This window comes from Aulonocara sp. 'chitande type north' Nkhata Bay, linkage group LG9, assembly GCF_057382095.1.
Source record: "Aulonocara sp. 'chitande type north' Nkhata Bay isolate Kocher_YH1m ecotype deep benthic linkage group LG9, A_spYH_male_GT1.1, whole genome shotgun sequence".
Taxonomy (NCBI): Eukaryota; Metazoa; Chordata; class Actinopteri; order Cichliformes; family Cichlidae; genus Aulonocara; species Aulonocara sp. 'chitande type north' Nkhata Bay.
Genome location: NC_141352.1, coordinates 11,974,241 through 12,001,672, shown reverse-complemented (window position 1 = coordinate 12,001,672; position 27,432 = coordinate 11,974,241). Strand labels below are relative to the sequence as shown.

The following is a 27,432-nucleotide window of genomic DNA, read 5'->3' as shown; positions in this document are numbered from 1 at the left end:
TTTATTCTGTAAAAACTAAATTTTCACTGCTTTTATGGCCTTTTTAGTGGGGAGAACATAGCTGGGATTTAATGATTTAACAAATCTTTTAAATCCTTTGTCCTCCACAATGCTAAATGGCTGTGAGTCCTCAATCACCATGCTAACCAGGTCTTCATCTATTTGAGATTGTTCTCCTGAGGAAAGACAACAAAAACAAAGCACAAATATAAATATCACGTAACTTATAACAGTTGTATAATATTGTTATATCATTTAGTAACATTACTGCATGCTATATTATCATTGCATTTGATGGCTCACCTGGTCTTGCTCCACAATCGGTGTTCCCCTTATTCTCATGCAAAGCTCTGTAGTGCCTAAGCATGGATGAGGTGTTGTTGTTATATCCCAGCTCCCTGGCACATAGCAAACACTTCACCTTGTACAAAAGTAAAGACAGCTTAACATAAATTGTATTGCACCATCAGTATCATGACAATACATCTTCTGTAGAAATTTACATACCTTGTTGGGAGGAATAAGATCAAAATGTTCCCACACAGGGGAGGACATCCTCCTCTTCTTAGCTGGCTCCATTCTCTCCTGACTTTCTCTCCTCACTCTCATAAACCTCCAAACTGTCTCCAAACTCTCACTAACCGCAACTCTCCATCAAACACCCACATTTTGATTGAAGTCTGAGGGGTTTATATCGCTGTCATATCTCGCGGCAAAGTTCGAACCACTTCATGAACCAGTCACGTGGTACAGCCGGGCAGCGAGGCTTCGGACGTCATCATTTTCAGCTCCTCCCATAAATGAAGCAAGCCTCGATACGCGCATCACGGAAACGCCCCCTCCATTACTCGACACACGCTCCGAAGCCTCGATACAGAACGTCCCATCACTACCGATCGGGTTTCCGGTACGGATCGGGTAGTGATAACTCAGACGGAGCTACCGTTTCTTCCTAAGCGAGTAAAAGAGTGAATTTGGATGATAAAACAAACTAAACCAGCGTTTGGATCGATATCTGCATCGATCTGCCCACCCTTGTCTCCTGGATCGTAGCTGAGATCAGCGTGAACCACGTGGGTCTCTGCTCCCTGATCTGTTTCCTGTGTTTGGAAAGAGTTGCAGCTTCATCGCGGAGTTTCTCTCGGTTTGTGGGCTCATCTAAAGGTAAGCACCGAGCTAACTTTACTGTGAGTTCAGTTCATGTTGAGTTTAGCTCCTGAATGAGGTCTTCTGCTGCTCTCCTCGGTGTCTGTTCACAGTTTATTGTGAACACGTTGAGAGAAGAGTGAGAGAGTGTTTGGAGAAAAACACCAACTAATCATTAGCTCAGCATGCTGGGAGAAGTTGGAGCAGAAAAGTCTTTTCATTGTCCCTGCAGCTGTTTTTCTGCCTGCACCAAACCTCTACAGCCTCGTTTCTATTTGAAGTGATAACAGGAAATGGATGAGAGCGATCTGCTGCAGTATCAGGGTCACAATAAACTTTATTGTCCAGCTGCTGTGGATGAACACATGAGAGGAAGTGAACTCCTACAAAGTCTCATTTTAATGAGTGTGGCTGCTGTAAAGTGATGCACAGGAAGATGTTAACAAAAACTAATGAAACAGATGAAAGTAAACAGTGTTCATATTTGAAAGCACAGAGAATAAAATATATTGTGGTGGTTAATGTGCAGCTCCTGGTGATTTGGTAGAAGAATATGACTTTCTGGCCCTGTCATAGTAAAGGGCTGCTTAGAATATTAGAGCCAATGTCACAAAGTTCTTCCTGAAGTATAAGTGAGTGAGAGTTTCCTCACTTTGCAGCACAACACGTCTCACAAGATTTCTACAAGCAATCAGAGTGAAATTTGTACTTTGTGTTGTCAGATGAACATATGAGACACTTTGACTCTTCAGTGCAGTGTGGAGCCTAACAAAGATCTGTTTTGTGTCCCAGCTGATCAGCAGGAGGAGAAGAGTCTGACGGAGCAGCAGAGGAACATTTTCAGCCATCTGGACTCAGCTGAGTCACTACAGAGGAAACAATGAGCTCAACACAGAAGGTGAGGAATCTATGGCCCTTTCTCAAATCTCAAGTATGATTTGTACAATTGGAACACCAGTGTACTTGATGCGATTTTTACTGAGTTTTTACCATTATAGCAGTTACATAATAGGTCCCCTATTATGTAACTGTGCTATAATATGTTATGAGGCTTAACTTTAATCTCAGCCAAACTGATTTACTCAGGAACAATAAAACAATGAAATAAATCTAGACACTTATATATTATGTTTAACCTGCGGGGGTCTGAAAATGGTTTGTGGGAGTCCGCTGTTCTTGCCGGGCTCAAATGATCCTCGTCTGCTATCGAGCTGGTGGGTAACATGTGATGTCTTCTCGCCTAAAGAACACATATGAGTTTATTAGTAAAAGTTGAAGTACTGATTTAACCTCTTTACTCAAGATAAAGTGAAAACGTACAGGCTCTGAAATGTAATCAGAGTAAGAAAGTAAAAGTAGCTCCTTGAAGAACATTTTTACCACCTGTTTTTCTCCAAAGCTAACTGAACCATGTGCTACATTAATGTAATAATAAAATAAGATTAGTAGATGAAATAAGAACTATTTATTTCTAATAAAGGTTCTCTGTTTGAATCAGTTAAGTGGAAAATAAAGGAAAATAAAACATATGTGTATTTTCTGTTGCCTACATTGTAGAGGGTGACTTTGCCTCTAAACAGGAACATGAGCAGGGAAGAGGTTAAAGTGGGATTGAGCAGGTGGGAACCCTAAAATCAGCTGTAGTGGCTCAGCGTGGGGAAAAGAATCACAGCCCCTCCCATGATTTTAATGAACAGCACACAGAAACACTACATATGAGTGGGTGGCGAGAGGTATGGGGTCTTCACACTCCTGTTCTCTGTTCACCATGAGGGGCCAGGAGGAGTCGCCCATCTAGTCGGGGTCTGGGATGCTGGGCCTCTCTGCTGCTGCAGGACTGGGGACGGTCTGCTTGTCTCCACCCCAGAGCACAGGGCAGCATCTCCTGGGTCTGGGAGCAGATTGCCCCTCCGTGGGTGATGGCACCTGGACCTGGGGATACAGAGTGGGGGAGTGTTAGTGTGTGCACAGTGTATATTTGTGTTTGTCTCCACGTTGGGCGAGTGCTGAGTATTTTTATGGGTGTGCATGAAGGTGGGGATGCATGATTGTGCCTGTTTGTCTATGCTTATATGTCAAGTCTGGTCTTAACTCCACCTCTCTGGGAACATCTCAGACCCCCCCCAGGTGTGGCGGTTTAGGCGCTCAGCTGTGTACTGGCTCACTCCTGGTGGCTGCTTGGTGGTGCCTGGCACCTGTGGCTCAGTCGAGCCCCTTCCAAACATTTTCTTTGGCCTTCAGACAATAAATCTTATTGTTACGGTGCCAAACTTACGGTGGCTGGGAAGTGCAAAGCGCAACAAATTAAAAAACAGCAACAAATTAAAAAACCGCAACAAATTAAAAATCCACAACAAATTAAAAAAACGCAACAAATTAAAAAACCGCAACAAATTAAAAATCCACAACAAATTAAAAAAACGCAACAAATTAAAAATCCACAACAAATTAAAAAAACGCAACAAATTAAAAAACCGCAACAAATTAAAAATCCACAACAAATTAAAAAACCGCAACAAATTAAAAATCCACAACAAATTAAAAATCCACAACAAATTAAAAAACCGCAACAAATTAAAAAACCGCAACAAATTAAAAATCCACAACAAATTAAAAAACCGCAACAAATCAAAAATCCACAACAAATTAAAAATCCGCAACAAATTAAAAATCCACAACAAATTAAAAAACCGCAACAAATTAAAAATCCACAACAAATTAAAAAACCGCAACAAATTAAAAATCCACAACAAATTAAAAAACCGCAACAAATTAAAAATCCACAACAAATTAAAAAACCGCAACAAATCAAAAATCCACAACAAATTAAAAATCCGCAACAAATTAAAAATCCACAACAAATTAAAAAACCGCAACAAATTAAAAATCCACAACAAATTAAAAAACCGCAACAAATTAAAAATCCACAACAAATTAAAAAACCGCAACAAATTAAAAATCCACAACAAATTAAAAAACCGCAACAAATCAAAAATCCACAACAAATTAAAAAACCGCAACAAATCAAAAATCCACAACAAATTAAAAAACCGCAACAAATTAAAAATCCACAACAAATTAAAAATCCTTGACGGAAAGGGATTGTCTGAAATACCGGAAGTGGCACAACGATTAGGTTTACTCCATATTTGTAGCTCAGAAAAGTGATTCGGGATGTCAACAAACGTTGAGAAACTCACGCCTCACAGCGCTTCCTTATCACCCTGACGGTGCTTGCTGCACTACATAGAGAACCGGAAAATGTTTTGCCCGTTTTGTGGCGTTAGCTTCAGCCTCTTCACCCCTTTTTGTGCTTCCTGTGGACGGTCTCTGGAGCTTTTGCGGGACACAGACCAGGCTGAAGGATCAGACAAGCTACAGTACTGCATTAAATATTTCAACGAAGGTCACTCATATAGTGTTATCATGGACATGATGTTAAGTTTGCATGGTGTAAAGATAAGTTTAAGGAGTCTTAAAAGTAAACTTAATAATGCTGGACTTTACCGAAGAAAATATTTTCACTCCAGAACAACGATCATTAACGCAATCAGAGCGGAGCTTCAAGGACCTGGGCGATTGTTTGGGTATCGAACAATGTGGCAGGTACTTAAACAAAAGCATCATCTTAAAGTGAAGAGGGATGATGTGATGAAAATACTCCGGGAGCTTAATCCTCATGGATGCCAGATGAGAACACGCAGAAGATTCATTAGGAGAACCTATCATTCGCTGGGACCCAACTACATGTGGCATGCTGATGGTTATGACAAGCTCAAACCATTCGGTTTGGCCATTTCAGGGTGCATTGATGGATTTTCACGCAAGGTTTTGTGGCTAGAATGTGGACCAACCAATAATAATCCAGTGGTTATAGCTTACTATTACTTGTCATGTGTTGGGAGCCTTGGTGTTGTACCGATGAGACTGAGAACTGACTGTGGGACAGAAAACGGCATTATGGCTGCAGTTCAGTGCGCACTACGTCACCATCATGATGACCACTTCAGCGGAGAGTCCAGTCACATGTTTGGTTCATCAACGAATAACCAGCGAATTGAGTCCTGGTGGTCCATATATCGAAAAGGAAGGTAAATATAACATTTAATTTTGCCTGATATTTAAAGGCGTAACAAATTTGAATGTCGTGCAAAAGTTGATTTATTGTCAGTCTGCCCCAGGGCAGCTGTGGCTACAACTGTAGCTGCCTCCACCAGTGTGTGAATGTGAGAGTGAATGAACAGTGGAATTGTAAAGCGCTTTGAGGGCCTCGAAAAGCGCTATATAAATGCAATCCATTATTATTATTACTGTTGTTATTATTATTATTATTATTATTATTATTATTATTATTATTATTTCAGTAATTCAACTTAAAAAGTAAAACCGATATTAAATACTCATTGTATGCCAAACTATACATTTTTAGCCCATTTAGTAATTATGATGATTATGCTTTGGAACTTAAGAAAAACCCAACTTCAAAACCATAATATTGTGAAAAGGTTAAATATTTTAGACTTAAAGTGCCACTCTACTATGAGCTAATTAATTCAAATCATCTGCAAAGGGTTCCTGAGCCTCTAAATGGTCTTTCTAATTCAGGAGGACTCACAGAATGGACATGACTGCTGTCCTGACAGCTGTGGGGAAAAAAACATAATTGACACCCTCCATAAAGAACACCTTAAAAGAATTTGAATGTTCACAGAGACTATCAAAGCACATTAATAGAAAGTTTTGTCTAATGTAAGTGTGGATGAAAGGGGTGTAACATAGTGTAGTGGCTAAGACCGCAAGGCTGCTACTGAAGCATCCTGGTCTTCCATAACACCTCAACAGATCCACAGACTGATAGCATCCATACCACGCTGCATGGAGGCAGTAATTTATGCAAAAAGGACCCAAACAAATAGAACATACAAATTGTTAGAGACATTGAATTTGGGTTTTTCATAAGTTCTACGTCTTAATCATTAACATTGTAAGAAATACTTGAAATACCTCACTTTGTATGTAATGACTCAGTATCGCTAATTTCACATTTAATTAGAATTCCTAAAATAAATTAACTTTTGCACATTACTGAAATGTTTTAGAGTTTTGCCTGTATGCAATCCCTTTCGATAGAAAACATTTAAACTGACTGGAGTCTATATATGATTCAGTTAAAATGAACTGTAAAGTGCCATGCGATGACGTGTTGTGAAACGATGCCATGTAAACAAACTAAACTATCTCTAAACAATTTTTTTAGGGCTCAGTTTTGGTTGGAGCTGTTTGCGGATCTTCGAGATGCTGGACACTTCAATGGAAGTCACGAGCATCAGTGCCTTTTGAGATTTTGCTTCACTGTCATTGTTCAGAAGGATCTTGATGAATGTGTGAAGCTGTGGAACACTCATCGGATTCGTCCCTCAAGAACAGCTTCATGTCCAGGAGGTGTGCCAAATGAACTGTACTACCTACCCCACAGGTAACGGATAATAATGATCAAATAATTACTTTATGTGTAAACCTATATTAATGCAATTGTCTTCCATTGATCACAGATACGGCTCCAGAGACTGTGGATTCCTGATTCAACAATCTGAACTGGACGCTTTTCCTGAGTCTAGGCTGTCAGTAGTTGTATGTGGGGACTCAAACATACAGGAGTATCTGAATTTTGTAATGGAACAAAATCATTTTCAAAAGCCCGTCTGCTGGGAGTCTGCCACTGAACTTTACATGAAGTTAATAGAAATTGCAAATTTCTAAAAAAAACAAAAACCTGGCTTTTTGTTGTTTTCACCAAAACCTATAGCATATGCTGCTTTTTTGAACTAGGCTACATGAGTTGGCTGAAGACGCCAAAAGTTTAAGTTTGTGTTTGTAAAAGCATATTCTTATTGAATGTCTTGATAATTCTGGTCCTTGTTTAGCTGATGGAAGTTGAGATACAGTCCTGAACATTTATATAAATAATAAATCAAATCAAAATCACATCTTGCACTGTATTGTGTGTTTATTACAACTTTTAAGAGTAGAACACAGTACACCTTTAAATGCCTTTACTTTTAGTAGCACTGTCAAAACTTTGAACAAATCAAGTCTAGCGATTGCATTTTAAATCTCCTTTGAACAGATGTACCTACATTTTAGAATAAAAAAAACATGCTCAAATACATAACAGATTTCTGGATAAGTCCCGTAGCAAAAAACCTACAGAATTTACAATGTAATGCCAAGAAGAAGCAGCTGTAAGTAACTGGGTTATCTAATAAAACTACAATAAACCTGGTAAACTATAATGGATTTGTGCTGTACCGCCAGTATGTCCCACCTTCTCCTATTCATAACATATTTAAAAAAAAATTTGACTTAAAAACTTGAGGAATAAATCAACAGCAGGTTTGAACTACAAGGCCAGACATTCTAGAAACATCCAAATCCTGGGGAGTTTTGAATTCCAAAATCCATGTTGGATTTAAACAAGGAATATGAAGTTATCATTGGTAGTTTCAATAAGTTTAAGCATGTATTTGCCATCGGGAATAAAGAGTCATCCAGGAACTGTAGGCTTGGTAGTGGATCTAATCCAGAAGGTGGCAGTGATGTTAGCCCAGTTGCAAACATCAGAACATCGCCCAACGACACAGCAGTTTGTGATTCTGCAAAAAATTTTAAAAAAAATTATATATGTATATGTGAATTCAACACATTGTCTTGTAATGAGTACTAAAAGAAATACTGGTATAAACCTTCACAGTCCAGCAGATAGTCTGACCAGTAGCCCACAGTTTGACTTTCCAGACGTCTCCTGTTACTTCCAGATGGGCTGAAGTCAGGTTTGAAAAGTCTCTCAAGTTCAAGGGCTGTGAGTTTCTTTTCCATGTGACACAGGACCGGGGAAAGCAAAGTAGGGTGTTGCTGGAGTGCACTCAGGAAATTAAGTGCTGAAAGACCCTCTTTAAATCTAAAGAATGAGGAGAACTTTGTGTCATTTACCAGTTCATAGTACATGCACAAACTATGGACAAACTGTGAACTTTGGAAACCTTGGAGAATGTAAAATATTTCAGTCGGAAATTATGAACAACACTGTCATAACAATAATTCACCTGTCTCACCTGTCAATTACAGATGAGTTTCGAGCAATTATATACCACCGGAGATAGTCAGACACAATGTCTTTCTTTTCCTCAACTGTGGAAACATGCCTTAGACAACCAGCCACCTGTAGCATAGTACTGTGTTTTATGACACAGTCACGCAGGACATCCACTGAACCAGCACTGTCGATCTGAAAAACCCATAAAAATGGACATACACAATGTAAGCTTACGTGTCTGATTTTCATTCCTGTTTTTTCCCTACACAAAGAAAGAATTTTTTAATGTCATACAGATGAAGAAGCTGTAGTTCTATCCTGCATTCAAATCCTGCGCTGTCCTCACCTCTTGTAAAGCTTTCCCTATGTCGTCATCTGTGACTGAGGCAACTGTTGCTTTTACTGAAGTCTGGCCTGCAAGATAATGTACCAGCTCTTCTGACAGGAAATGGGGCCCTGGACCACCATGCACAACTGACACGGCTATCATCTTTCCTGCTAGGTAGTATTCATCCTCCCTTACAGCTGTGAATGAATACAGTAAATGATAAACTCTCTCACACACACACACCTCTCTCTACCGATCGATCAGATCCGATCGATGTCAGATAGATCGATCAGATAGACAGACTAATGCTGTTTTGAAATAATCCAAGAAATTATTATGAGTTGCTTCTGATAATAATTAAAAACAAATTGATTTAAAAGTCCAAAAAAGTCTTTAAATTAAGTTTATCAAACATCTGATCATTGCATACCCTTTGCATTGTAGACGAGGAATCGACGTCCTTCGGGTCCATCAAAAATGGGACGATCTTTCATGTGTTTCATTAGCAGACTCAAAAACTCTCGTTTTGGGCCACCTGCATCAAGTCCTTCTTCTAGAATGCCAGAATCATCAGTAAATTTAACCAGCATGTCATTGGTTTCAGAGTATGACAACCGCCTGAAACCCCTGACTGCTCCATCCCAGACATTTGCTCTTGAGATGTTGAATCTGCTGACACTTCCATGATGAATAGCACTGGATAAGTTTGCAATGATGTCAGGTAGATTAATGTTAACGTCTTCCCTGTAATCACAAAAATGAAAGACCGAATGCAAGACTATACAATTTAGCATTGTTATTTGAAGTAGTATTTGATATTTTACAGTGCTCTGTCATCAATCGGTGAAGCAACTTCAACCAGCTCTTCATCCTCGTCCTCAATGCAGGGGGCACACAGGTCTGCATATTTACTGTTGAGAAATTATAATTCCAACATTAGAATAACTTCTATTCACCCTTTAATTATCTTTACCCATTTCACAAACCCAAACGTGTACTGTAGTTACAGATTTAAAATTACATATAAGACACAATTTTATTTACCTATAGGGACTCATGACTGGATTCGTTTCGTTTTGGTGATCAAGATCCTCTGTATCAGATATTACAATCTGGAAAAAAAAGAACAAAAATTGCATACTGTATATAAACATACATAGCTTTGTACTATTTCAGCAATAGCAAAAAACGTCATGCTGACATAAATTGCCCAAATACCTGACATGGCTGTATGATAGATGAAGGTCCTGGAGCATGTCTGAAACAGAATAAGAGTATTGGAATTAAAATGTCCAGATAAGAAGCTCATACAGTTCAATATTATTTATGATACCAACATTATAAAAAGGCTATGAAACCAATAAATATTTATATTAGGGTGGGGCAATAAAATAACAATATGTATTGCAGTATACTTTTCTCTCAAAGGAAATATGAGACTATTGCAATAGAGCTATCCATCCATCCATTTTATATGCTGCTTATTCCTCTAATCACTCTTTTTTTTCATTGACATAAGAATAGTCAATCCTTATCAAGTAGCGCAGCAACCAATCGCTCTGGGAACAGCATCATGTCCAGTTAGGGTGACTTGTTACCTGCAGCACAGTGAAGTAGCAGCGCCACCCGTGGAGATGTTTGGGCACCATTTACATCTAAACCAACCATTAAAATAAATATACAAGGAGAGATTAGGAGAATTTGCTTTTATTTCTTAGCTTATTCATTTGATATTGACAAAGACTTTGTCAATTTTATGTCTGTTCTCCTGTAAAACTTACTGTAAACTAAGATTTATGTTTAGAATCATTCTTTTTTGTTTTTAAATGTAATTGACCAAGCAATTGAGTGATCTGGTGTTTGTTGTCTTTTGAAACTGGAAATCTTTATCCCTGACTTTTGATTTAGTTTTTAACATGTACCTTTTTTTAGTTATCTGAAACGGATGTAATATGTTAATACATCCGTCTGTCTGAACTTATGACAGGAAATAAATATTTAAATCAAAACAAGCTTCTGAGGATTTCGCATCTTACTTATGTGAAATTTTAAGTTCACCTTGTAATCGGAAGGTTGCCGGTTCGAGCCCCGGATCGGACAGTCTTGGTCGTTGTGCCCTTGGGCTAGACACTTCACCCATTGCCTACTGGTGGCGCCAGTGTTCGGCAGCCTCGCCTCTGTCAGTGCGCCCCACAGTGGCTGTGGCTACAATGTAGCTGCCATCACCAGTGTGTGAATGTGTGTGTGAATGGGTGGATGACTGGATGTGTAAAGCGCTTTATTAGTCCTTAGGGACTAATAAAGCGCTTTACAAATACAGGCCATTTACCATTTACCATGAGCAACGGCACATTTAATATGTACAAATCTAGCGGTTTATATCGTGATCAATATTCCCTGAAATAAAACAAAGACATATATTGTATTGCCCAACTCTAATATATAGCAGAACAAGCTCTTAAATAACTTACTCCTTCTCTGCATGTTTACCATTAGGGGTACTCTGGTCTTGTGGTTTGAAAACCTAAGATGAAAAACATGCACTTTTCAAAGCTTTCACCAACTTCGTATCGCATTTAGATAGTCCATCAATACTTAAAAAAAATACTTTTTTAAAGAACATATAATCACACAATGAAAATAATAGACCCATGGATGTTACAGAATTATGATCATTATAGAGAAAAAAAATAGAGCACTCAGAGGACATGCACCTCTGCCAGGGCCACTCACAGGCCTCTGGCATGGTGGAGAGGGAAAAAAAGTACACACCAATGTGTCTGCCTGGTTGAACTCAGCTGTGCTTCTTGATGTAATCACAATCTCAGGGTCCGAGTCTGAGGTACCATCCTCTGCAATCAGAGCTGAGAAAGTAGACACATTATTAGTTGTTGTATATGTAAACACATCAAAATATAAAATTAACAAACCTCGTTTGAAGTGGCTCTCTGGGCAAATGAATAGAGAAATCCTGTTGTAGTTCTTTCCTATTTCCTCTTTGTAGTCTGCCAATCGGAATGGCCTTTCTGTCCCAGGCACATTTATCACCTCTGTGCAGTCAGGATACAAAAGGACATATGGTCCCTCCACCAAGTCCTTGTTGAATGTTCTCATTTTTTCTACAGCCTGCTTCAGGAGGTCAGGGGCTGTAATTTCGGGGGTAGTAAATAAGGGCAGTGTTTTCCCTCTTAGCGGTTTTAAGTCTGTTTGTTGTGACACCATAAATCCGATATTGATCTACAAACAAATAATAAAAGCCAGATCACTTTAAGAATAATTGCCAAATCCTCGTTTATAAAGTTACCTGTGATGGCTTACCTTGACAGGTTTACTCTGTAACTTGAGTTTTAATTTTGCTCCACAGCTGAAGGCCTGACGCTCTTTGGATTTTGATTTTTTGTACTCCATGAACTGCTTGTATGACGGACATGTTTGTTCTGGTTGAATGAAAAACGTTTGACATCAAAACGGGGTTAGCACTCTCCATTACTAAACGTAGACGAGAATACAGTATAAGGAAACAGAAACAGAAACCGGAGCCAAAATGGTAAATAAACGTGCTATTTAACTGAAATAGCATAGACTGTCTGAAGAGAACAAAAAGTGAGTAATATATCAAAATTACTTTGTTCAGAATTTTCTGTTTGTTTTGATGTCCCCGGGGAGTTTGATCCTTCAGCCTGGTCTGTGTCCCGCAAAAGCTCCAGAGACCGTCCACAGGAAGCACAAAAAGGGGTGAAGAGGCTGAAGCTAACGCCACAAAACGGGCAAAACATTTTCCGGTTCTCTATGTAGTGCAGCAAGCACCGTCAGGGTGATAAGGAAGCGCTGTGAGGCGTGAGTTTCTCAACGTTTGTTGACATCCCGAATCACTTTTCTGAGCTACAAATATGGAGTAAGCCTAATCGTTGTGCCACTTCCGGTATTTCAGACAATCCCTTTCCGTCAAGGATTTTTAATTTGTTGTGGATTTTTAATTTGTTGCGGTTTTTTAATTTGTTGTGGATTTTTGATTTGTTGCGGTTTTTTAATTTGTTGTGGATTTTTGATTTGTTGCGGTTTTTTAATTTGTTGTGGATTTTTAATTTGTTGCGGTTTTTTAATTTGTTGTGGATTTTTAATTTGTTGCGGTTTTTTAATTTGTTGTGGATTTTTAATTTGTTGCGGTTTTTTAATTTGTTGTGGATTTTTAATTTGTTGCGGTTTTTTAATTTGTTGTGGATTTTTAATTTGTTGCGGTTTTTTAATTTGTTGTGGATTTTTAATTTGTTGTGGATTTTTAATTTGTTGCGGTTTTTTAATTTGTTGCGTTTTTTTAATTTGTTGTGGATTTTTAATTTGTTGCGGTTTTTTAATTTGTTGCTGTTTTTTAATTTGTTGCGCTTTGCACTTCCCAGCCACCGTACAAACTGGACAGGGGGAAAAAACCCTCAGGAAATCACATGATAGGGTGGAGTTAAGTTTCATAATAGATTCACCTGAAACCTTGGCTGACTGTGACCCACACCTGTTTTTACACCATGGCTGGTGTGATCAGGTAGAGGATCAATAGGGGTCCATGACCCTTTTTGGGGGAAACTCCCATTAAGTTTAAAAGCTGGGACTCTCCACCATTTGACCCTAGCACTGAAGAAGATTCTGGGATGAGAGATGAAACGTCTTCAAGCAAGCTTGAACATGCTTGCCTTCCAAGCTCCTTAGAGTACGATGACCTGAATGACTAAGAACCTGTTAACTATTACAATGGATCTGTTGTCATTGAACAAACTAATATCAGGAACGGGAAATATTAAAAAAAAGCATAGACCTGTAAACATTTTTTACTATTATGAGTGTTTTAGCATGTTAGCATTAATATTTGTGTATAAGTAGGAGGGATGGGCATGATTTTACTGTTTGAACAGTCATCCAACCTGGTCTTAATTATTTTTAACACCAGGTTGGATGTAATGTGTTAGAACTACCAGCAGGTGGGGATAAGATGCCTTTAAGGTGTTTGGTGCCACAGGTTTAAAACTAGTGTTAATGGAGGGAGTTTGAAGGTTGAGTTTGTTCCACGACTGCATTTCACTCACTGCCTCTGTTTGTATCTCTGTCACTGCAGGACCAACATGGAGCGAGAAGTCAGCGCTCTCAGGAGGCCGACAAACCTCACAGAAGAAAGGGAGAGAAAACATACACCTGTGATGAGTGTGGGAAGGATTTTACTGAGAAGTCTACACTAAAACGTCATCAGGTCATCCACACTGGAGAGAAACCGTTCAGCTGTGAGTTGTGTGGAAAGTCTTTTTCCTGGAAGCGTTCCCTGAAAAATCACCAACTCATCCACAGTGGAGTTAAAGCGTACAGCTGTGATCAGTGTGGCACAGCTTTTTCTCGCAAGAGCAGCTTACAGCGGCATCTAGTTAGTCACTCTGGAATTAAGGCGTACAGCTGTGACATCTGTGGAAAAACTTTCAGCCGGCCGTTCAGCCGAACCATACACCTACGCATTCACACCAGACATGATGTGTACTGGTGTGATCAGTGTGGCAAACAGTTTATAACAGACACACAATTACATGGCCACATGTTTACCCACACTGAGGAGAGACCTCATAAATGTGACCTGTGTGCGAAGACTTTTAAAACTATACATTACCTGAGACGACACCAACAGATCCACACCAGAAAGAGACTCTCCAAGTGCAGTTACTGTGAGGTATGTATTTATATTGTTGTCTTGTCATTTTAGCCTGACTGTTTGGAACAACTCTGCTCATTAAACTGTGTTAGCATGTTAGCAATTCTACTGCATGGAAAAGCAGCTCTGAGTGATTATTCAGATTTTCATTTCAGTTATGATTTTTGTTTACACGATCATGAAAAACTAAAAGTGCTGAAAATAGATATGATGGCGTTATTTAATGTTCAGGTAGTTTTGTGCCTTATCGTGGCATTAGGGCGGGACAATATGGCCCAAAAATATTTTTCACGATATATATATATATATATATATATATATATATATATATATATACCACTTTTTTATGTCCGATACCGATATCATAAATTTGGATATCTGCCGATACCGATATGAATCCGATATAGTGTTTTTTAATCAACAAAACTGTTTTTTAAATATCTTGCTGCATTTTGTATAAGTTCATACTCAAGTTTAAAACAACAACTACACTAAAGCTATTCTGTTATACCTGTATGCAAAAAAAAAAATTTCATAGTTCAGCAATACTGATCAATCTAATAAACTTAAACCTACACCATCCTCACTATTCTGGTATTTGAAAGAGTACTTAGCATAAATATTAAGCAACCTAACTAATAGGGTTCCAACTCCCAGCAACAACAAAAATAAATAAATAAAAAATAGGGAACCACCCCTCACGCTCCACCTCATGATGCTTAATCGACGTAATCAACCTTAATTTGATGCAGTGTGAAAAAAAATGCACAGAAATCAATTATTTTTCAAGAAATATTAAATAGATTCAACATCTTTCTTCAACAAAATTGCAGACTGCACAGATGGTACCTTCCCAAAGGAAAAAGTACTATAGCTTACTAGGGTATATATATTAGACTTAATAGTTACTCTATACAGTAATGGACTTCTATTCATTTTACATCAAATTAAAACTTTGGGTGTCAGATAATTATTTATTAAAAGCTTGACATTTTAAATGAGAATAAGAAAGAAAAGTATGTCTTTGTGCCCCCTTTTCCCTGTTCATGCCCTATCGGCCCCCCTGGCTAAACTTTGCTAGATCCGCCCCTGCACAGTTACCAGCGTCAGCTACGTAGAAAAAGATCCTCGAGTAGAAAGTAATATTAAATACATTCTAACAACAGCTGATCAAGCTTAAACGTGCTGCTGTTGTTCAGCCGCTGGTTTCCTCTTTCTGGTGCAAAGTGGGCCAAAAGCAAACAAGAGAGACGGACTCGCGACAGAAAAGCCGATCAGCTGATCGTTAAGCAGTTTCATGATTGAAGTAGCAGCAAGAAGAGGCAGTCGCTTGTTAAGCTTAACGCAGGAATGCTTTACAAACATTCAGAGATGGACTTACACACTTGCTTTACTTCTCTCGGGATAACTTTGTCGGAGATGAAATGCCGGGTTGCTAGCGAAGCTCCAAATGCTATCCAGACCACCGACAGGTCCCGCATGCCACAGCCGCTCTATCACGTGATGCATACTGCTCCGACGTGCTAACGTTCTGAGGTGAGTTACGGCGTGTTGCAAGTTTTGTGAGGTGCTTTCGTGATATTTAATGGATCGGATTACATTTTTTATTTTTCTCCGATATCCGATCCAGTAATTTAGGTCAGTATTGGACCGATACGTAATATCGGATCGGTCCATCTCTAATAGCAACATAACTGATGATATAATTGACGTGAGACAAAATACTTTACAACTCCACAACATTATTAGTGAAAAAAAAGACATGAATTTATTTTGTATATAAAAATTTAACAGTGCAAATGCAAATTCCTTGCTAACATTTTAACCAAATGGCATTTCTAGTGGAAATTGGCTGACATATCCTCAGCATAACCATGTATAATATCCACAAAACTTTGTATCATAAAACTGAAGTGTCCCGTATTCTCTGGACCATAAGGTGCATTAAGCAAAACAAAACGGTCAGATAAGTCAAGCTTTACTCAACTCATTCTTCTTGCTTCCTCCACTTCCGTACCATTGATTCATTAATGTTGAATTCTCTTGCAGCTGCTCTATTCCCATGTTCTAATGCGTGGCTGACAGCCTTGACTTTGAAATCAGTTTCATAAGCATGTCTCTTAACAGGTGCCATTTTGGGGTCCTTATACACACAACATATGGCAATATTATGTTAAAGCACTGTACGTATCACTCTGCAAGGCTCCTGACTACAGTAGCCCGTAGTGCTCCAACAATCCATCAAGGATGTGGCTTCGTACTGACTTACACTGTCTTTGTGTCTTTGTTTAGAAGCAGAGCGACACAGGTGGATCCAGTTCTCAACCCTGTCATCACTGTGGTGGTGGGAAAGACTTCCTCTGTGACCTTTGTGGGAGAACTTTCATTCTTCAGCGAAGCCTAATACTACATCAACGTAGACACACTGGAGAAAAACTGAACTACTGCAAAGAATGTGGGAGAGGCTTCCCCAAACCAAGTGACTTAAAACAACATGAACTGATTCACAGTGGGGTTAAAAATCACCTCTGTGATCAGTGTGGGTCATCCTTCATTAGTGCCAGTAGCCTTAAAATACACAAACGTGTCCACACAGGAGAGAAACCATACAAGTGCAGACACTGTGACAGAAGCTTCTCATGTTCATCTGCTTGTAACTATCATGAACGTACACACATGGAAGGAAACTACAGCTGTGACCAGTGTGACAAGAGCTTCAGGAATCTCAGTTCATACTCCAAACACAAACGATCCCACGTTACTAATAAACTGTTTCACTGTTACCAATGTGCCAAAACATTCACTTCATTATCTGCTCTGTGCAAACATCAGCGTGATCACTCAGGGCTGAAATCACTCCCATCACTGGATCACAATGAATCTGCAGAGACAGAAAGATCCTCTGGTTTCAGGGTCAGACTCAAAACCCTTGAGATCAGGCTCCACAGAGTTCAGATGGAATCTCCTGTAAAGATCTAATCAGGTAACTTTGAATGAAAATGTTCTGCTACTTAAATTTTAAGCTTTCTACACTGTTCTGCGTCAGTGTTTGTGGCGAATGGTTAGCTTTGTTCCAGCAGTTGGATGAACAAAACTGTTGTCATGTTATCAAGTTTTTATTGCATGTGTTTTAAAACATGTTCTGCAGATGTTTTCTTGTTCAGGCTGTGCTCTGAAATTCTGGAACGGTAAAATAAAAAATTAAAATAAACTGTTTGAGCCGTGATTTCACTTCCTGTATTTCAGAGTGAAGACTGAATTGACAAATGGAAACATGTTTACAGTCAGATGAACTGTTTTCACTAGCACAGATGGAGGTTTATTAGAGGAGACTTGGCTGTTCTCTACTCGCACTGAACAGGGTTCCTGCAGCTTATTAAAAATCTGACCTAAAATAAGATCTTTAAAATCATCACTTTTTTATTTAGTTTTAGACTATAGAACAAAGAAAAAAGGTAATGCTCATACACACCCAGCACACTGAGCAAACAAAATTTCAGTAACTTAATCTCTGATTTAACAGCTATACACTGTTGCATTCAAATTGTTAAATGTTGCCATTATTGTACTTAAACTTGTAAGTCTTGGTTCAAACTAGAGATGGCACGATACCACTTTTTTATGTCCGATACCGATATCATAAATTTGGATATCTACCGATACCGATATGAATCCGATACAGTGTTTTTTAATCAACAAAACTGTTTTTTTAAATATCTTGCGGCATTTTGTATAAGTTCATACTCAAGTTTAAAACAACAACTACACTAAAGCTATTCTGTTATACCTGTATGCAAAAAAAAATATTTCATAGTTCAGCAATACTGATCAATCTAATAAACTTAAACCTACACCATCCTCCCTATTCTGGTATTTTAAAGAGCACTTAGCGTAAATATTAAGCAACCTAACTAATAGGGTTAAGCTTAACGCAGGAATGCTTTACAAACATTCAGAGATGAACTTACACACTTGCTTTACTTCTCTCGGGGATAACTTTGTCGGAGATGAAATGCCGGGTTGCTAGCGAAGCTCCAAATGCTATCCAGACCACCGACAGGTCCCGCATGCCACAGCCGCTCTATCACGTGATGCATACTGCTCCGACGTGTTAACGTTCTGAGGTGAGTTACGGCGTGTTGCAAGTTTTGTGAGGTGCTTTCGTGATATTTAATGGATCGGATTACATTTTTTATTTTTCTCCGATATCCGATCCAGTAATTTAGGTCAGTATCGGACCGATACCGATACGTAATATCGGATCGGTCCATCTCTAATGCATACATTTGAATGCTTGTATACTCCATACATGCATGTATACATATGCATGTAGGAACATAATTTCTTTATAGTTTTCCATTACTTAACAGCATAAATTGATATTTTGTTGTTCATACCAGTTTTGTTTTGAGGTTCAAATCCTGAAAATTGGGCCTTCAATTGCATTTTAAAATCTTTGTAAGGTCGTCTCATTAAAAAGTGTTTCAGAGGCAAAGAAGCTAAAAAAAAATTGACAGCACCTTATAAAAACACATTAAATTACATTGTAAATGTAAGTAATTTATGTAGTTTGTAACTTCTAAATAAGTACAAACACTGGGTCACCCTCAGTACCATGCCATAACCTTACCATCTATTATAATAATTTACTATATTATAGAGTTGCTTGCATCATAACTGTGATTTATTTTGGTGTGCACAATGAATTTTCCACTGCTTAAATATCAAATAACAGAATTTGTAACATTTTCCACCACTATTATGAGCCTGAAGGATTAGATGCAAACAACTTCGTTACCTAACTCAGCATACCTGTTTTCAGTGACGCAGGGTGAGGTTTATCAAATGAGGCGACTTGGCTATTTTCCAGATTGAAATTCCTCTTCGTGCAGGTGTTCTATAGGAGTGGCAAAGTTAACTTGGCAAATGATCAAAAATCTCAAGTGTCAAAGAACCAGTTGAAAAGAGCAGAAAACTGAGGACATTTCTGATTTGGCTTTGGGATGTCGGAGGAGAAGCTGAAATCCAAACTACAACTGAGGGTAAGTGCTGACAATAGTGCAGTCAGAGCGGTATCACAGTGTGTTTGTGTAAAGTTTGCTTCCTGTGATTCTCTTCTTTATCAGGAACCATTTTTGAAAGAAGAATGAAACTGTTATTATTAGTTTTATTGCCAGATTTACTAAAACTCTATCATCAGCCACACTTCAAATCCCAGAAAGGCCCAAAAGCCTGAGCTCATAAGTATGTATGAGATGGTTTATGTTACACAATTTGAAACTGGCAAAGTTCAAACCTACTGAAACAGACTTTGGAGTATCAAAATGTTCTATAGTTAAATTACAGGATCAGAGATTCAAGATTTTTATTTGCCATTTGCGCAGAGCTCTCCGGGTCAAGTTAAATTTTTACAAGATAAAAACAAAGCAACTAATGGATCAATCATATCAATCATCATGTTTACTATATACAAAAACACTGTACAGAGAGGATGGTAATGCACTTCTTAGTACTGCAAACATAACATTGCACATTTACACAAATCTGTTTCAGTGAGTATACTGCAACATCAGTCAGTGACTTAATCCCAATGTACATTTGAAGTGAGGTAGTGTTGTGTTATTTTAAGTGTTCAGTGTTTTTTGTTTTGCCATCAGTCGTACAGTGCCGGGGAGGAAGCTGAAAAACCTTGTTCTGTGTGTGACGATGCTGACCGATCTGTTGTGTCTCACGTTGTATGTGCCGTTTTTGTGTCGGAGCAGAGGGTGAGCTGGATGGTGTGAGGAAGAAAGAAAGTAATAATTTCTGCAAATCTCATGTTTTCCAGCTAAATCTGTGACTTTTAACATCTTACGCACTAATGTGCATCAGTTTCTGTGGTGCAACAAATGGGTGAAGTTTGTGAACCACAGTTTTGCTTTGTCTGTTTTGCCGTTATTTGTGTTGGGCATTGTGGATCAGCACCTGCCCTCTTTGCTTAAATAAGATCAAATCTCTTTATCTCTGGCTCTTTATAGCCTGATCCCACTTTCAGAGTCCAGAGTACAATGAAGCAAATTTAACTTTTCCAAGGTTTCTTTTAATAATAATAATGGATTGCATTTATATAGCACTTTTCGAGACCCTAAAAGCACTTTACAGTTGCACTATTCATTCACACACTGGTGGAGGTAAGTTACAGTTGCCACAGGACAAATTGACAGAAGCGAGGCTGCCATATCACACCATCAGCCCCTCTGGCCAATACCAGTGGGCAGTAGGTGAAATGTCTTGCCCAAGGACACAACAACCAAGACAAACACAGCTGGGGATCGAACCAGCAACATTCTGGTTACAAGAGGAGCGTATCAACCCCTGAACCACTTTTCCATAGATGGCTTTACTGACCTACCTTAGTTTTGCTGTGCAGCTCCTTTTGTAATCTAGCTAACTCAGTTTTGTCTGCTGCTCAGTGGGAACACTAAATTACAGCAGTTCAACGAGCTTTTCGTGACCTGTGGTGCACTCCCACGCTTCTCTTATTTCTTTAAAAGTAAAACCTACACAGGTGCACATCCACTCAAAATTTGTACTTAGGAATAAAGTTGCTTCTAAGAGAGTTTTGTATCGGTGAAAGACAAAAACCTACAACCAGGCGTTCGTGTTACCTGTGCAAAAGATGGTGACGACAACTTTTTCCAGCAATGCGATTGGAAAATATAAATGCTGGGAAAAAAGTAGAAATTCTTGTGGCTATAGGAAAATCATTATTGATTTCTAAAGCTGGACAAACATGAGGAATTCAAATGAGAGCAGAGGAAAGAAAGGCAAGCTGCGCTTAATTGTTCAGCACCTTTCAGACACGAGCTCGACATTCTTTACATAACCTGAGGTGGAAAATAATGATCTTATCTAGAAGAAGCACGAATGGGATGGATGGAATTTATGTGACAGTTTAGGCTTGAGTTTCCGTGACAGCCTTCGCTTTAAGAGTATTATTTGTTTTGTTTTGTTCTTTTTTTTTACTTCTCTGTCTGGAAAGTGAAGTTAGGGGCGTGGCCAATTGGATTAACACTTGTCCTAACCAGACCTGGACTGGCACCTTTTTAATGTGATCTTTTAGTTTATTAGGGCCCGAGCAGTGAGAGTGCGAATTTTGCACACATGTCAGGTCTGGTGAAATATTTTGTATTTTAATGGTTTTACATATGAGCATTGGAAAATGGCTCTGGAGCGCCACCTATGCATTGTTAAATGCAGCCCTACGAAAACATTGATTGAGCTACATGAATGTATTTTGGCACACACGTGTATCATGCTGTGACGGACAAAAAGTCAGTGGGACCACTGACGCAAACACAACAGGAAGTCCGCCGTGTTGGATTGAAGGTGACATTTTGGCTCCGTTTTTCCCATTTCCACGTCTCGTACTTTTGCGAACTCCTCCTTGGGATTTGGTCGTATAAGCTTCATATTTGGTCAGTGTCAACTACACACCTGGGCCATGTTAAATTGCGGAGCTTTTGAGTTTTTGGGATACGGCGTGATCGTGGCGCCACAGCGAATTTCGATGATTTGCCATCAAAATCTTATTGCCTCTCATTCTTTCATACATTGTGCGATCTGGACCAAAGAGCACACATATGATAAGGCTCCAGCCCTGAACAAATTTCAACTGCCATATTTGACATCAAGTAGAGCGCCACCTATTGGGAACAGGAAGTGTCATGTTTTACACTTTGGGGTACAGTATATTGATGGGTAACATCTGCAGCCTCAAATTTTTCCAGGAAAGCCTTAAGGAGTTGGTCTTGGGTTACAATGAAAACTGTGAGTTTTTGTGAAAGGGTGTGAACCCAGCAGCATGGCGAACTTTGATGTCACGCCATGAAAAACAAATTAGTATAACTCAATAAAATCCAGGCTGATCAGTACCAGACTTTACAGGCATGATGTCAGACCCGCCCTGAACAGATTGATGTGCCCATTGTCAGGAATACGCAGAACGCCACCTAGTGGCAACAGGAAATATCATGTCTTTTATTTTGTTGCACTGATTTTTACAGGTTCATCAGGTCCACCTCAAAAGCGGTGGATATTAACATCAGTTCCTCGTGATGCTTCAGTGAGAAAATTGTGACTTTAAACTGAACAACGCACCCTGATGGCAACGCGGTCCACCATGAAAGATGAAGTAGCTTTAGAGGGGCTTGGAAAGTTTAAAAGCTCTTGAAATTTGACGCACACCTCCAATGTGATGAAGTCTTCCTTGTTATGTGATCATTTTCATGGAATATTGGAAAATGGCTCCACAGCGCCCCTTACAAAATTTCAAAACATCAGCCCCAGCTCTGTGTTTCATCTATGAGTCTGAGACCTGGTAAGCTTATTGAAGATATCAAGATGTACAAAAAAGTCTCTTGGAGCAATATCCCAAATCCAACAGGAAGTCAGCCATTTTAAAATTAAAGTGTCATTTTCGCGACATTTTCCCCTCTTTTCAGGCCTCATACTTAGACGAACTCCTCCAAGGGATTTCATCAAAATGACGTGATCTCCGGTGCAGGGACTCTAAAGACCTTTGTGATATTAAATTGCAACGCTTTTTACGTTTAGGGAAACGGGGTGGTCATGGCGGCACGTGGAGTTTCAATCACTCGCCAAAGAGCAGTAATCTGCTGTCACTCAAAAACACAATGCCCAGTATCTCCCAGACATCGCAGGCTGATTTCTCGATTTCTCAGTAATAGTTAGAGCGCCACCTAGTGGGACGACTATAATCATCATTGAACAAGATGAAATTTTAGCTCGTGGTTCTACGCATGAATTCCATCAATGTGACATCAGATCAGACGTGATGGGTGTAGGTGTTGGGTGTGGCTCGATGCGCCGGGGTGCGAGGGCCCTCATAACGCCTCTTGCAGCTTTAATTATAAATGTAACGGAGAAAAATGGAGCATCTAAGAAATAACAATTTGCAACTGATGAAAATATAAAAGTATAAATATAAAAATATCAAATGAATATAAAATTGCTTTTGTATGGGCTCGTGTTTACTGACAGTCATGTTTCCGACCACCTGTTTAAATTTTGTGTCTGAAGAAAACGTTGTCCAGGGTGAAAGCAGGTGTGGGAACTTAATTGTGCTGTCAGTGAAAATGAAACAGTTTCTACTTGTTTCTACCTGATGCATGACCAAAGAACTTTGCTCTTCATTCATCTGTGTAAAATGAAACGGACATTTTGTGTGTTGACTTTTTTTTTTAATGTTTTTTTCGTTTGTTTGTTTAGTTTGCTTGTAGTCTCTCGTAGAGCAGTTCTGGCCTCCGCAGCCCATATTTAACACCCCTGCTCTGAATCATTGCAGTCAGTGAGTGTGACGCTATCAGTGTGAAGTACTTAGCTGCCTTTACTCAGTTACTCCTCTGTTTTTTTTTCTATTTTTTACATTTAATATGTTAAATGCAAAAAATAGAAGAAGAAAAAAGAAGATAAAAAATACAGTTGTTGTTTCGGCAGGCAGCACGGTGCTGTGGTGGTTAGCACTGTTGTCTCACAGCAGGAATGTCCTGAGTGTGACTCCACTGGCTGGGTCCTCCTGTGTGGAGATGGCATGTTCTCCCCATGTGTCCAAAAACATGCATTTAGTGGGGTTAGGTTAATTGGTGATTCTAAATAATAATGAAAGGGCATGCATATAAAAAATATTATTAATAAACCAACAAAATGTATTTTTTTTTAAATGAATAACTACATGGATGAGAATGAATGGTTGTCTCTTTCTATGCGACGGACGCAGCTTTATCTCAGAAATACTTAGATGCTATGCTGTAACTATAATTATTCGTGGAGCTCATAAGATGTAATGAATGTTTGAAGTGGTTCCACATTCTTACAGACTAAACCATCTGCCTACTTTCTCTAACAGTGAACAGTTTTGCTCAGTTTTTTATCTTCCTGATCTCATTCAGGTGCTTTGAACCAGTCAAAATGGCGCCCCGTGAAGGATACCAGGATGGAAACATCGCAGAGAAGCACATAGCAGAGACCGGAGCGACCAGCTGGTCCACATTCACAAAGCGTCCCATCAGTCGGTGCTTCAGTTATTACCACAAACATACAGAGTGAGACAACATTTAACATTCAGCTGTTACAGTGACACGAGAAGCTGGCTGTTCCGAACGTGGATCCGTACATGTGTAAAATCACTTAATACCAACCAGTCTTGAGAATAAATGCACTAAATGTAAAGGATGATTAAGAGCTGGTGGTCACAGTGCCCGTGCACGATATTCTTGACTTTCTATTTGAAACTATCTGCAACTGACTATAGATTGATGCCAGCTGTATGTAGAAAATGTCCCAAAGAAGTAACATGGTGCAAACTGTTAAATATAGCTTATAACTTCTAAGTAATAAAACACAAACTTGTTTCAGTTCAGCACACTCCGAGGGCAGCTGCTAAATCCTCAACCCTCGAATGACTGACTTTATTGATCTTCTGTACTTTTACTGCAGCCAGGCTACATTTTTCTCTTTTAGCCAAAGTGACTGAGTGAATCTGTCTTTCAGTGATGAGCTACAGATGGACGCACCGAAGTTTCCCACAGCCAAGTTTCTGCTGATGAAACACAACTGCAACCAGGAGCTGATCGGATCTAAATTGGAGAATGAAAATGTGAAGTAAGCATGATTAAAGGTGCCTTAATTCCCTGTCTTTGTCTTGCTTTCTGATACCTTTATTAAGAAAATGCTAGCTGGTCTAAAATTAGAGGTAACTCCAAGTGTACAAAGTTCATGAAGCAAAACAACAACCAAACTCCAGCAAACACCAGGATCAAACAGGCACAAAGTCAAAGTAAAATAGGACGTGACCTAAAAAGGGTTTGAGGACAAGATTCAGTGTGACTCTGTGGGGAGACTAAAACATAATACAAAGAAAGAGATATAAATACAAATCTCAACCACTCTTAACTAATACAACAACTCAGTGCTGATGGCTGCTCCTCCCTGAGCCTGGTTCTATTGGAGGTTTCTTCCTGTTAAAAGGCAGTTTTTCCTTCCCCGCTGTCGCCAAGTGCTTGCTGTGATTTTCTTTAGGATAAATTACCTTTTAGTAGAAAGTCCTGTTGTGATTTAGCGCTGTATAAATAAACCTGTACTGAACTGAACTTTCTTCACTGTTTGCTTAGTTCACGTGTTTCCCTGTTGTTTTCAGATTTTGTGCAATGCTAAGCTAACCGGCTTCTAGCTGGAACGTCATATTGACAAACTGCGTTGTGTAACAGTTTCAGTGCACTGTTTATAAATGCATGACTTCTTCTTTTTACAGAACTCCGTGTGTGAGGACAAACAGTAGATGTTTTCCCCCCGATTTATAGAGTCCAACCTGAACCTTTGAAAAGACACGTAAGTTTACTTCCTCCTGATCACATTAAACCATGTTGTCTTTTTAATCATATATGCATAATGGAAATATATTTCACAGGTCATGCCTAAGATGAGGAATGAAATCCTTGAGAAGCTCGATCGATTCTTGTAAATCTCCTGCCAAACTCAGAGGGGCATGAAAAGCGAGACTGCCGTTACAGTTGCTGTAAAAAGTAACTAGAAAAAGACGTAAATGCCAACAAAAACAGAGGTGATGCTGTTCAGTTTTGATTGTGTAGATTGTATTTTTCTACATCTGTATTCTCAAGTGTCAAACGTGCATTTGAAACACATCCAAGAATTGGGCCTTAAAGGTTTATTTAACACTGTGAATGCAAAGATAGAACTGGACCAACATGCAGATGACCTGTAGTTATTTAAAGCCTCTGTGGTTTATTTCCATAAAATATGTAAAAACCTGTGAAGTACTGCAGGTGTCTCTTTATGGTGGATAGTCTTTGATACCAGGGTCACGGTTTCCTACCAACAGATTGATTTCCATCATCTTTCCTTATAAGGCAGTGTTGGATGTTTGTTTGTTATGTGTTTTTCATTTCATGTCAACAAATTCCATAAGAAGATTTCTTTAATACTTCAGGTGATTGCTGTGAGTTTTATCAAACAGGGAGAATTTGTCAGTGCTCACTTTCACATCTGGAGTAATCCACATCTGAGTTTTTTGACAATGATCAGCCCAGCGTCACAGAGGAGTGAGTGTTTATGGGCTTCTTATGGAATTTAAATTGTAGCCATCTGAACGTTTCCACTCGATTTCACTGATATGCCGTTTTTCTTTCATAGAGTTTGTTTGTTCTTGTTGTGGATCCAGTTCAACTGATGTTTGTATTGCGCATCACAGTTTTGTTCCATTTGACGGGAGATTTTTAAAAAGTAGTCATGTAAATAAAAACATTTAAACTGGTGTGTGTCACAGTAGATTTGAGTAAAAAGAAACTAAAGCATTGGTTTGTAACAGGGACTCAATCTTAAATGAGCTGTGGGTCCCTGCTGGCCACTTTAGTGCTAAAGTAGTACAAATAAATAAGAAAACATCCAGAAATCCAAAAATGTAGTGTTTGTTTTTTTTCTTTTTGCCGTTTCTTTCATTTTAAACTGCAAATGTAAACTTGTATTTTGCCTTCATATTAAATCATTTTTTGCTTTTTAAAGAAGAACAACAAACAAATCCCCCTAACAAAAAAAGCAGCTTCAAGGGCCAGATTGCATTGTATTCCTTCACATACACGAGCCACAAGTAGGGGTGATTTTCTTTAGGATAAATTACCTTTCAGTAGAAAGTCCTGTTGTGATTTAGTGCTGTATAAATAAACCTGTACTGAACTGAACTTGTGTGTTTTCCTGGTGCTTTCAAATTTTGTGCAATGCTAAGCTAACCGGCGTCTAGCTGGAGTTTCAGACCCCTGGTTTGAAAGAAAGGATTTTTTTTTTTTTAAGTAACACTTCCATCATGTGACAAAAGAAAGGCAGGGAAACAGAATGAAATGATTAATATTTAAACAAGTTTCCAAACATTTACCAATAAATGAAGCCATAAAACTACTCACATTAATCACATTAATTTCAGCATTTCATGTTATGAATTTAGCATTTTTGTCAGTTTTAAAGACATTTATGCATTTTATAACTTTGAGAAATAGATGATGAGAATTTAAAAATGTATACCATGTTATTAAGAAATAAAAGGTGTTTTTAAAATTTATTTAAAATGTATTTTTCTACAGTGGATTCTTAGCTGGACGTTCCCATTTCACA

The 27,432-nt window shown here is 38.8% G+C and overlaps 2 protein-coding genes and 1 long non-coding RNA gene across 7 annotated transcripts; 2 read left to right on the top strand and 1 right to left on the bottom strand.

Moving 5' to 3' along the window:
• Positions 1-248: 248 nt before the first annotated feature.
• Positions 249-17,439, top strand: LOC147321734 (uncharacterized). 3 transcript variants are annotated; one of them, XR_015131000.1, is made up of 4 exons: positions 249-1,164; positions 1,939-6,622; positions 6,699-8,741; positions 13,672-13,773. XR_015131000.1 is itself a non-coding variant. In XM_086305841.1 (4 exons), the coding sequence occupies exons 2-4, from the start codon at positions 2,027-2,029 to the stop codon at positions 17,227-17,229; spliced, it is 1,302 nt and encodes a 433-aa protein (XP_086161967.1). In that variant the 5' UTR covers positions 254-1,164; positions 1,939-2,026; the 3' UTR covers positions 17,230-17,439. The 3 variants fall into 3 exon arrangements, 2 of the variants coding, with proteins under 2 accessions (XP_086161967.1, XP_086161968.1); XM_086305841.1 differs by lacking the exon at positions 6,699-8,741 and adding an exon at positions 16,543-17,439 and having other exon boundaries at positions 254-1,164; positions 1,939-2,044; positions 13,672-14,268; XM_086305842.1 differs by lacking the exons at positions 249-1,164; positions 6,699-8,741 and adding an exon at positions 16,543-17,439 and having other exon boundaries at positions 1,877-2,044; positions 13,672-14,268.
• Positions 7,003-12,743, bottom strand: LOC147321735 (G2/M phase-specific E3 ubiquitin-protein ligase-like). 3 transcript variants are annotated; one of them, XM_086305788.1, is made up of 13 exons: positions 12,193-12,743; positions 11,886-12,004; positions 11,498-11,804; positions 11,340-11,431; positions 11,039-11,091; positions 9,786-9,825; positions 9,612-9,679; positions 9,392-9,478; positions 8,998-9,311; positions 8,586-8,764; positions 8,259-8,431; positions 7,890-8,104; positions 7,005-7,799 (listed from the first exon to the last, which is right to left on the bottom strand). In XM_086305788.1, exons 1-13 carry the CDS (start codon positions 12,341-12,343, stop codon positions 7,564-7,566), a joined length of 2,034 nt encoding a protein of 677 aa, XP_086161914.1. In that variant the 5' UTR covers positions 12,344-12,743; the 3' UTR covers positions 7,005-7,563. The 3 variants fall into 3 exon arrangements, with proteins under 3 accessions (XP_086161913.1, XP_086161914.1, XP_086161915.1); XM_086305787.1 differs by having other exon boundaries at positions 7,003-7,799; positions 11,340-11,804; XM_086305789.1 differs by lacking the exons at positions 11,039-11,091; positions 11,340-11,431; positions 11,498-11,804; positions 11,886-12,004; positions 12,193-12,743 and adding an exon at positions 10,166-10,578 and having other exon boundaries at positions 7,007-7,799; positions 8,998-9,478.
• Positions 17,440-19,218: 1,779 nt separating the features above from the next.
• Positions 19,219-27,343, top strand: LOC147321733 (uncharacterized). The gene is made up of 5 exons (XR_015131004.1): positions 19,219-19,292; positions 24,201-24,353; positions 24,802-24,912; positions 25,562-25,638; positions 25,718-27,343. It is a non-coding gene; the product is annotated as an uncharacterized LOC147321733 (long non-coding RNA).
• Positions 27,344-27,432: the final 89 nt, after the last annotated feature.

What these genes read in the sequence shown, in the direction of transcription:
- LOC147321734 (XM_086305841.1), top strand. An exon ending in CCAAGTGCAGTTACTGTGAG is followed by an intron (nt 14,269 to 16,542) that starts GTATGTATTTAT and finishes GTCTTTGTTTAG; the next exon opens with AAGCAGAGCGACACAGGTGG.
- LOC147321735 (XM_086305787.1), bottom strand. Translation starts at nt 12,343, where the DNA reads ATGTTTTGCCCGTTTTGTGGCGTTAGCTTCAGCCTCTTCACCCCTTTT. An exon ending in AACAGAAAATTCTGAACAAA is followed by an intron (nt 12,005 to 12,192) that starts GTAATTTTGATA and finishes TCATTCAACCAG; the next exon opens with AACAAACATGTCCGTCATAC. An exon ending in TACAGAGTAAACCTGTCAAG is followed by an intron (nt 11,805 to 11,885) that starts GTAAGCCATCAC and finishes ATTTGTTTGTAG; the next exon opens with ATCAATATCGGATTTATGGT.